The sequence below is a fragment of the Elephantulus edwardii genome, unplaced genomic scaffold, assembly GCF_000299155.1.
Source record: "Elephantulus edwardii isolate Elephantulus edwardi_28Jun2011 unplaced genomic scaffold, EleEdw1.0 scaffold00426, whole genome shotgun sequence".
Classification (NCBI taxonomy): domain Eukaryota; kingdom Metazoa; phylum Chordata; class Mammalia; order Macroscelidea; family Macroscelididae; genus Elephantulus; species Elephantulus edwardii.
The window spans coordinates 506,906-517,736 of NW_006400176.1; the positions used below are offsets into that span (position 1 = coordinate 506,906).

A 10,831-nucleotide genomic window follows, 5' to 3' on the forward strand; every position below is an offset into this window, starting at 1 on the left:
CTGGCAATGGCTATTGAGTTTCCACAGGTACGAGGCAGAGGCTGGACTAGCACATCTCACTTCCAACAATATGACTTGTTTCCTATCCGTCTACTACCTGAGTGGCGTCAGTGTAGGTTCAGGCACCATTAGGAACGTTTGACCAGACACGCACACGGCACTGACAGCTAAGTCACGTTTCTTCTGGCTGACACCGACACAAAGAAACAGGAGTCCTGGGGGCTTTGAGCCCAGCCCTCCACTCACTGCAGGGGCCCTCGTGCCTCGTGCCGCCGTCTCAGCTCCTCGCGGTAGCAGTATGAGCAGTAGTGCTCCGTCTCCACGCGGCCGTAGAAGGCGCAGTTCTCCCGCTGGCAGCGCTGCTGGGCTGGCCCAGCCCCGCCGCAACCGTCCTCACCGTTCGACCAGGAGGCCGGGGCCTCCACGTCTGCGAACTCCAGACCTTCGCGCGGGTCGCAAGCGGCAGCAAACCCATTGGTGTAAGTCTGTGACTTGTGCTCAGTGCCTGCGCTCGTGGCGCTGGGCAAGGGTCTCGGCACAGCGCGCGCCAAAGACTCCACGGTGTTGACAGTGCGCAGGGTGGCGGCGCGCGCAGGGCTGTAGCTCTGCGAAGACAGTGAGCGGTTCTGCTGTGGGTACGTGGCGCACGGGCGGAGCACGCCCACGGCTGGCGCACACACCGCCTCATCGCCCCTCGTTCCCGCCACCTGCACGTGGATAACGCTCTGGCGTGCCAGCGGAGGGCTGCGGCCCTGGCACGACCCTCCCGCCACCCCACGCCGCCCACCACTGGCTGGGGAAGGCGTGCCGCTGGTACTCCCACGCATTGCCCGCGCGCCCGCTGTGGGCCCTGGGCTTGGCCTCTCCTTGAACTTGAGCACCAGCTGCGTAGGGTGCCCAGCTGCCGGGCCTGGCGAGGAGCGCTCGGAGCCCGGGCAGCCCTCGGCCTCGGGCCTCCGTGCCAGTCGCTTGGCCATGGCTGCATCAGCGTCCCGGCGGCGCTGCTCCTGCTCGGCGCTGAAGCGCTCTTGCGCGCTCGTCAAGTAGTAGCCAATCATCTCCTCATGGAACTGGTGGCGGTGGCTGGTGAGCAGCAGACCAGCGAAGATGAACTTGCGCTCGCCTTGCATGGCCGCACGCAGGATGTTGAGGCTTAGCTTCACGTCTGTGCTGTACTTCCAGGAGTCCCCGCGCGTCCCACCCTTGTCGGCCGGTGACATGCCCGCTGCCTTGTCCGTGGGTGACGGCGTGGTCTTTTCCATTGGCCATGTGTTCACCAACGTGCCGGACTCCTCCTTGCTGCCCTTGCGAGCCTTGGCCTTCTTCTCCTTGCCGCGGTCCGGAGGGTCACCATTTTTGCAATTGGCGGAGTTGGAGCGGCCCATCTTTCCATGGACCAGCCCGCCCAGCCCGCCCATGTTTTTCTTAAGCTTGATGCCCAGTGTCTTGCTGAAGCTGCCCAGCTTGTTGGCTACGGAGTCTGCGCGGGTCTTGTCCTTTTCCTTGCGCTGTTTATCCTTCTCTTTGTCCTTGCTGTTCTTGCCATTGTTGCTGTTGGAGTTGCTGCACACCGAGTCGCGATCTGAGTCCAGTGAGTCGGCCAGGGACTGTACATCCTCTCCTGCTGAGGCTGTTGGAGACTCTGGTTGTGCCAGCGGGGCCTGTGTGGGCAGAGATGGTTGAGTTCAAAGATCTCCCCCACGTGGGTCCTTCACAGAACTGACCTTATGGTCTCACTTCCCTAACCCTAATTGCTTCTCTGCTTCTTGCAAGTCATGGCTATGCTGAGGGGAAGGAACAGCCAGGAGCTAACACAAGTCTGCTGCAGTAGTAAAAATAATTTTGAGGAAGCCTTCTAGGTGCTTCTAATCTGCTCTTAGTCATGTGAACTGGGCCTGTGCCATTAGGTAATGGAGTGCGTCTGTCTCTTTCTCCACCAACCCTCCTTTGCTAGTTGCCTGGAACCTGCTTGGAACCAGGGTGGGTGAGCTAGGGTATTGGTGTTAAATTTGAGGCCTTACCCCTGATTGAGAGAAAGGACCATGGCCGGGTGCTAGACTTCCAGCCCTGGTAAGGGTTCAGCATGCTCAGTCTTGGGCTGGCCTCTATGCAGGAATCAGCCTTCAGGTGAGGAGGTTCCCCCTCCACATGGTGTATATCTTACAAAGGTGTATCTCTCTGCTCATTCCAGGCAGGGGATAGAAACCTTGTCCTTAGAACCTTCTTAGCTGCTAATAGACCTTCATTTCAGCACTGATCAATGAGCTCACCAATTCTTTCACAGGCAGGCAATGTTGAGTGCTCACTTGAGAAGGATTATGAAACAGGGGCTGAGATCAGCAAGAAAGAAGTTCCTATTGCCAGAAAAGGGCTCCCTGGGGCTGAACAACTGTTCAGGGAAGAACAACTGTGTTCAGGGGGAAAACTGTTAGGAAAGACCCACTCTCACTATATGCCAGCTGCAGGAGGGCAAGACTGTTTGGGAAATGTAGTGAAGACAAAGTAGGAGAGAGATTCTGACCAAGTGCCCCAGGAGTCAGAACAGGAACTCTACCAGCTGCTTGATCTGTTGTACTTAAGCCTTCATGCCTGAATGAGCTTCCTTCCCCCATCTCCAGTGGGTTGGGGGGAGTCTGGGAGGGAACCTGCTACTCTCCTGTCTACTTTGGACATCTGTTCACCTTCTAGCCTCCGTTCTCAAGCCTGTGCAGGTCTAAAGGAGAGTTTTACCTGTTAGGTCATCCAGAAACAAGGGCAGGCCAAGCCCTGCTTCCCTGGACACAATGTCTTCCTCTTGAGCTTATATTTTCTTGGGCTGGGAAAGGTCTTCTAGTGTCTAACAAGATCAAACATGGACACTAGTGGGAGAAGCACAGGGAGTGTGCTGGGAAGTTGGGAGGTGTGGAGGGGTTCCTGCCAGGGTTGTCCATGTGAAGCCTGCAGCTGGCATGGAGGCCACTAAGGCTGTGTGTCAGCCTGAGTAGGAGCTGTCATCACACTCACTGATATGCTATAGATAAAACAACTGCCAGGCATTCAGTCAGGCTGGACCCAGGTGCCAGGCTCAGCACCACCTGGCTGTGTGATCTCGAGCCTTGATCTCCTTATCAGTAAAATGGGGACATCAGTATCTGCCTCACAGAGACTTAGGAATACTGACTAAAAACTGAAATATGGGACTCAGAGCAGTGCTGAGCACAAAAGACACTGACATACAGGTATGCATCAATTACTTTACTCCTGCCACCCCTTTAATCCTCATTATAGTTTACTTTGGAGTCCCTGGATGATCAACTTAATTTGACCTGATAATCATAAGGTCAGACTTTGGAGACAAGCAGATGTATCTTAGAAGGATGGCCTGGCAGTCTACTTAGGAAAAATTAGCATGGAAAACATTATAGGGTGTAGTTCCACTTTTACATGTGGTGCCACCAGTTGGAGTTGATAATGGGTACAGGCCACTGTAACCTGGAGTTGGCAATGACAAATTATTTGCAAATGTTTCTTCAGCTCCATCTCTCTCCCTGTCAGTCACATGGTTGAAGGGGACTCATCTCTGTTTGACAGTGTAGATTCTGCTCACTGTCTGTTCAGCTCTACCAAAGGGGGCGTGGGCAGAGGAGGAGCTGTGGCTTTCTCATGAGTCACCCACGGTTTTTAAGTAATTCTGTTCACAGCACCACGTCATGTTCTGATTTTCCAAGAGATAGCCTGTGTTGTGACTTGCCTACAGTTTGTTTTCTGAGTGGGCATGTTTATTTCTTCTTTTTTTGTTGAAAATAAGGAGAAGAAACTTTCTGAACTGGAGCACATTTATGTGTGCACTTCTACATGTACTAACATGTAGGTGTGCATATACATATACACGTGTATTAAAGCACTCATGCATGCCTGTGTATACGTGCCTGCACATGTGCACACACAAGGCACCAGGAAAAACTGGAGGGGCTTCCAAGCAAAACACAGCAGCCTGGATGATGGGGATGGGTATGTGTGGGGCACAACTGGAACCTGTCAGATGATGATAGGCTTTGTACCCATCACTGGGCAGGATACTTCATTGCAGTCTTACCCGAGTTTCAGAGTGGATCCGGATCCATGTCACATTCATGTAGTTGTGTAGAAGGTTCAGCTTGGCCTCCAGTGACAATATCAGGCTGGCAAAAGAAAGCACATGTGTGAAAAGGGCCTGAGCTGAACTGTGCCTGTCCCCTGGCAGATGTCCTGAGGTGGAAACTCAGCTTTCCTCAGGAGGCCTACAGCCCTGCCAACCCTCCCGGACTATAGGGTTTGGTTGAAGGCAGATGAAAGGACACTAGGCATGGGATGCAGGAGAGCCTTACTGAGCCAGCCGGGCGTTGTCATTGTCATCCTTTCCCCACTCCCATTCCTTCCCAGGGTCCACTGCAAAGTGCAGAGGCAGCAGCTTGTGTTCCGAGTCCGTGAGGGGGATCACAGCTGGAAGAGGAGAGAGACACAGTACAGTGTTGCTCATGGCTCCCCAGAGAAGAGAGGCAACAGCATCCTTATGCTGAGTATTGGCTGTGAGTAAATGGAATGGTGATACACAAGAAGCCAGTAAGAGCATTTAAATTGTAATCTTCTAAATATATCACTGATACTTTGATAAGGCTAGAAATATTTATTGGGGACATCACGGGCAGACAGAGCCATCAACATGGACTCAGCTAACATTTTCAGTCTGAATTGGGCATCAGGGCAGGATAAAGCAACTGCGCATCTGCCATTCTGAGGAAAGTAGCCCAGGTGGTAAGTGTGCTATGGGAAGTTATCTGGCAAGCTTTAGGGTGTTATGGCTGTGTGCACAAGAGGACCAGGTGTACAGATCAGATAAAGAGGATGCCTGCTCAGGACTAGCCTTGGACTTCCTTGGGCAGGGCTGATCCAAGGAATGTGACTTGGGTAGGCTCTGAGCCCCAGGCTTTTAATGTGCATAGGTGAGCCCACCTGGGCCTTTTCCACTTGGAGCTGCAGTCTGTGCTGGTGACAGAGGATAAGCAGGTAAAGATGCACCTGGTAATGTGCCAGATGGTGATGAGAACAGGCAAAAGCACTTCTGGATTGATGGGGAGGGTGCAGCATTTCTATCGGGATCATGGGAACCTTTGAAGTGGAAACATATGAGACTGAAGTGAAGGATGACTGAGCATTTCAGGGAGAGAGTAATTAATCCTGAAATATAGAATGAAATGCACCATTACCAACTTTTCTAGAACCCCACAGGAAATCTTGGCCTATCTCAGCCTGGGAAAATGAGGTGTGTGCCAGGTCTTGTAGGAACCCGTAAAACAGCAGCCCATCTTAACAGCAGGTGGCAGAAATGTCTTCTCTGGGGGCTTTATCTTCTGGCAGACCCCTTGAAGAACCATACCTCACTGGGAAGCAGTCAGTGCCTCCACCAGATCTCCCTGTTCCCTCCTGGAGAAGAGCTTCTTGGCTTTCCTTCTTTTTGCTCATGGGGACAGCCCGCCCAGAGGCTGATGTGGGCACTACTGTGTGTGGTCTGGGAGAAACATGGTACCAGGCTGCCTTCACACGCAGGACGTGGGTTGGAGACTGAAACAGGACTTGCTTGGCAACTTGTGAGGGTCAGTATGAGTGGTACCCAGTTTCCAGCCCAGTTTTTTCCCAGTTCCAATGCCATGAACCCAGCTTGGCCCCAGCTCCGCCCTGGCCTATTCCTCATATTGCTAGCCTTTGGATGGAATCCCATGCCATTCCACACAAGGCTACTTGCCTTGGGTTCTGAAAGCCTGGATTCCAGGGCAGGTGGCCTTCAGGCTCTATGCTGATGAACAGGCCTAACGTGTTTGCAGTCCATTCCTTACTCTGAACATCTCATCCCAACCCTTTTCCAGGCAGGGAAGCTCCCTTTCCAGTGGGGAGAGGGGCTTTTTTCTGGCCATCCCCATGAAGCAAGCACAAGCTGGGTGTTGTTTCCTTTGACTCATTGCATGGGTGCCATGGCAAAAAAAAAAAAATAAGAGTTGCTGTAATGTGCTGTTGAGCCAGAACCAACTCATAGGTGACCCTCTAGAGAGTTTTTAGAGGCATGAAGCTGCATGGGAGATTACCTATCCTTATTTTGTGGAGCAGCTGGAGGATTCAAACCACGTGCCTTTGAGATTGCTGTGCAGCTTCTTATCACTAGGCTACCAGTAATTTTTGTGTAACACTGAGCCAGAAATGACTCGTAGCTGACCTGCTGATGGATTTTCAGAGGCAGGAAGTCACATGGTAGGAAATCGCTCAGCTGTCTCCTGAAGAAGAACTGGTGGATTCAAACTGCATGCCTTTGGGTTGCCAGCACATCTCCACTAGAGAATTCTGTTAATACTTATTTTTCACTTAAGAAATTGGGGGGGGGGGGATTACTGGTTCAGTGCTGCCCCTCTGCCCCTCCCGTGATGCTAAAGAGGAAACCTGGGCTCCAGCAAATGTAAGTCACAGCATATACCAGAGGAACAGACTTGCTGACCAAAGGACAGATACCATGTTTTGTTCTGTTTGGAGACAGCAATACAGTGCTACAGTTTGTGTGGTCAAGAGGTGGCTTAGCTTGCCTTGATCACAGCGTACCAGGTTCTGCGTGGACATGGTCAAGGTACAAAGTTGCCTCCCTAGAGCTGAGCTGCAGGAGGAACATTTGTGGTGAGGATCTGATGGCTGCCTGGAGCCGTTAAGTCTCTTAAGCCACCATATCCACAGAAAGCAGAAGGGCCTTTTCAGACCTGGCAGAGCAGCCTCAGCACTCAGAGTGCTAGGTGGCAGCACTTGTTCCAGAACCTTGCTAGAAGGCCAAACTGGAGTATCAAGAAAGGACCAGAAAACAGCATCTTCAATAAACATCCCCTGCAGTTCTTCTAGGAGCACTGATAGTATAGTGCATTATGTGTTAGCCTGCTAGCTGAAAAGTCAGTGGTTCAAATCCCCTAGCTGCTCTGTGAGAGAAAGATAGGTCAGTCTATTCCCATTAAGATTTACAGCCTCAGAACCCCTCTCCCCCTTTTTTGTAGATCTTAAGATCCCAGTATGCCACCAATGATTTACAGTTACTAATAGGTGTGTCAGATATGGTGAGCGTGGCTCATGGAGGGCAAGGTTCAGATCCATTGTTTGTTCAATGTGTGTCACAGTTGACAGCACCTAACAACACTGATAGCAAGGCTGGTGGGGGTTTAGAGAGAGGTGACAGTGAGCCCCACAGAGCATACTACTTTATAACACATGGGTTACCATGAGTTGGAATCAGCTGGTGGGTAGTTTCTAACATCAGGCACGTTTAAAAAAAAAAGTTGTTCTAGGGCAGTGATTTGTATAAGAAGCCCCCCTGGGTGTAATTTAAGAGATTCAGGTATAACCACTTGCCAAAGATCCAGGGTCCCTTCTTGCAGTGCAGTTGCTGTTGGGATGTGCTGTGTAGTACAGAACCACGGATGTGAACAGAAGTTAATGTCGAGCTGCTGGTGATGTGACTGAGGGTGGTGGGCCTTCTGCACCTGTTCCATTCTCCATCTCAAAGGCCTGTGGGAGGTGATGGAGCTGCAGGAAGGCTGGGCAGACCCTCGAAGAGGGAGGAGCTCTTCTGCCTCACCCAAAGGAAGAGCTGCTTGCCAATCAGGAAAGCTTGTTTCAGAATTGATTTGACAGTGAAATGGCCTTCTGATGTCTTAAGCCACTATGGTTTTATGTGTTCTAGAGAAACTATGGGAAATTGCTTTTCTTTTTAAAAAAATGTTGTGTGTGATTCTTAAGGTGCCACAAATGATTTGTTTTGTACTTGGCATCAGAATTTGGGAATCTCAGCCTCTGTGGCTGGACGTGTGCTACCCACTGCTGAGTAGGAGGTGATACCTCATCTAAAAGGATTAAAGGTTGTGTTAACCTCTTATCCTGTATCTTAATGGACTGGAGGCTGGGTATGGGGATAAGGTTGTGGAGGCATACCTGCTCATTCCTGAAGACATTCAAGGGCTTACAAAAATACCACTTCCTACAGAATGGGCCAGTGGTGGTCTAGTGGTAGAATTCTTGCCTTTTACGCAAGAGACCAGTTAACACCCATAGTAATAGCAGCACAGTTTGATGGGCAGAGGGAGGGGATACAGTTTTCTAATTGCGGACTTTTCAGACTAACACAGACTAGGGAGAAAGGCTGGTGGTATCTGTTTCTTCTGTATTTCTGAAGATCACTTCTTGAAGACTATACTAATCACAAAGTTTTGATCTGTGAATACATAGTGGGGAGGATGCAGGACCAGGAATGTTTTGTTTTGTTCTGTTGTACAGGGATCAATCTTAGTCAGATGGCATTAGAAGGGACCTAGCTCTGTACCAGCTGAGCCCAGGGAGACCTCAGAAACAGGCCCTTCTGAACAGTGGGTGCTTTGGATGCTTCTGCCTCTTTACTCATTTATCATTCCCTTCTGAAAGCTTGACTTTGTCCAGTGTCCAGTTTAACAGTATTATCAGACTGCTATCTGATTACTACTGTCTATAGCAGAAAATGCTTTTCAAACTAAGCCTGGAGATTTTTTTTTCTCCCCTGCCTAGAAAGGGCTTTCCCTGTCTGTTAAGCAGACCAGACACCTTATCAGACTAGGCTAGATGTGTTGCATTAGTTATTTGCTAAAATGGAGTGTCAGTTTCTGGTTTTTGCTAAAGATATACAATACTTGAAGAGCATTGCTCCCACCTTCATAGAAATATTACAAAAACCAGGTAACATGTGAACTCACACCTTTAACCCAGCAGAGAACTGAAGTCACAGTACATCACACTAACCTGAAATCTAAGGATAAACATGTGCCTGTAAATGCAGATTGATGTGATTACTGGCTGACTTGGGCAGACTTTGCCTAACATCATTAAGAACTCTGCAGTAGAGATTGTTAATAAATGGACAAACAAAATATGTTGGATTGTGAAGAAATACAGAAGTCCTGGGGGTCACAGTTAGAAAGGGAATTCACACTCACTTGTAGACTTCTTTTCATTGACCTATGTGTTTACCCAAATGACCAGCAAGAATATAGAGAACCTGTCCTGCACAGATTTTCTTTTTCCCTAACAAGTTGTGGCTGACATTGAGAAGAATGGGAATCACAGGGCACTTGATTGTGCTCATGCAGAACCTTTATCTGGACCGGGAGGCTGTTGTGTGAATGGAGCAGGGGAGTACTAGATGATTTGGAATTAGGAAGGTAGGGTGCCAGGGTTGTATTCTCTCTATATAACTATTCAATCTGTATGCTGAATAACTTATTCAAGAAGCTGACTCTATGAGGAGGAGTGTGGCATCAGGTTTGGGGGAGACTCATCAGTAGCTTGCATTATGCAGATGACACAACCTTACTTGCTGAAAGTGAGGAGGACATGAGGCATTTGTTGCAGAAGAGCAAGGAATGCAACCTTCACTATGGATTACATCTCAATGTCAGAGATTCTTACCACTAGACTGATAGATACTATGATGGATGGAGAGGAGATTGAAACTATCAACAACGTCATCTTGCTTGCATCCACAGTTAACACCCTTGATACCAGAAGTCAGGAAATAAGTAGATACATTGCACTGGAAAATCTGCAGTTAGGGGCCTCTCCAAATTTTTTAGGAGTAATGATGTCAATTTGAGGACTAAGATATGTCTTGATTCAAGCTATAGTCTTTCCTATCACCTGCTATGCATCTGAGAGCCAGACAATGAATAACATTGACAGAAAAAGTATTGAGGCCTTTGAGCTGTGGTGTTAGAGAAGAATATTGAACATTCCATGGATGGTCAAGAGAACAAACTGTTATGTCTTGGAGAGGGTGCAGACAGAGTATTCTTTGGAGGCAGGAATGATGAAGCTTTGCCTCACATACTGTGGGCATGTTGCTAGGGTGGGCTGTTCCTTGGAGAGGGACATAATGCTGGGAAGGGTAGAGAGTCATTGAAGGAGAGGAAACCCTCCACCAGGTAGACTGATATGGTAACTTGTGCAGTGGGCTCTTGTGTGTTGTAAGTGTGAAAATGGCACAAGATAGAACAGGATACAGATCTTTTGTTCTTAGGGTTGTTATGAGTTGTACTTGACTCAGTGACACCTAACAACATAGGGAAGATGGGCAGTTTGCTGTCAATGTATGATCTTCAGCAATATTTTCCTTGCATGTGATAGTAATTAAAATATTTCCACATTGTGTTGGATCATTCATAATTAAAATGGGAACAAATAAGGGTCTCTTCCAGAAAGTGGACCAGGCAACTGTTCTCCAAATTTGCTGGAATAACACATCCAGGGTTGGATCTGTTAGTTGAAACATGCCAATCAGTCTCCCATCTATTCCTAGGGCCTTATATTGCCAGTGTCTTCAGTGCATCTTGAACTTCTTTATTTGTTACCACTGGCTCTTGGTCATATGGTCCTGATATTTTTTAGTGCCAACCAATTATTTTTGGTACCATGATTCTGTGTATTCCTTCTGCCTTCTTTTAATGTTCCCTGAGTAATTTAAAATTTTGTCCACAGCATTTCTCAGTATTGCAACTTGAGGCTTGAATTTGTTCTTCAGTTGTTCCAGCTTAAGAAATTGAGTGAATTCTTAATTTTTTATTCCCTGACTCCAGCTCTTTGCACATTTCATCATAATACTTTGCTTTATCTTTTTGAGCTGCCCTTTGAAATCTTCAACTCTTGTACTTTGGCATCTCCTCTCTTGTTTTGGCCTTTTGGTCATGGTACTAGAGATATTGTAGCTAATGTTAGATGGATCTTAGCTGAAAGCAGGGAATACCAGAAGAATGTCTATCTGTGTTTCATT

General features: G+C 48.6%; 1 protein-coding gene across 1 annotated transcript in view; it reads right to left on the reverse strand.

Moving 5' to 3' along the window:
- Window positions 1-242: 242 nt before the first annotated feature.
- The window catches only part of OTUD7A (OTU domain containing 7A), a 247,310-nt gene continuing 236,721 nt past the window's right edge, over window positions 243-10,831 (reverse strand). Inside the window, exons 8-10 of the mRNA XM_006902543.1 lie at window positions 4,347-4,461; window positions 4,076-4,160; window positions 243-1,661 (exon numbers count right to left, since the gene is read on the reverse strand). Coding sequence (XP_006902605.1) covers window positions 243-1,661; window positions 4,076-4,160; window positions 4,347-4,461 — 1,619 coding nt within the window. The remainder of the gene's footprint in view (window positions 1,662-4,075; window positions 4,161-4,346; window positions 4,462-10,831) is intronic.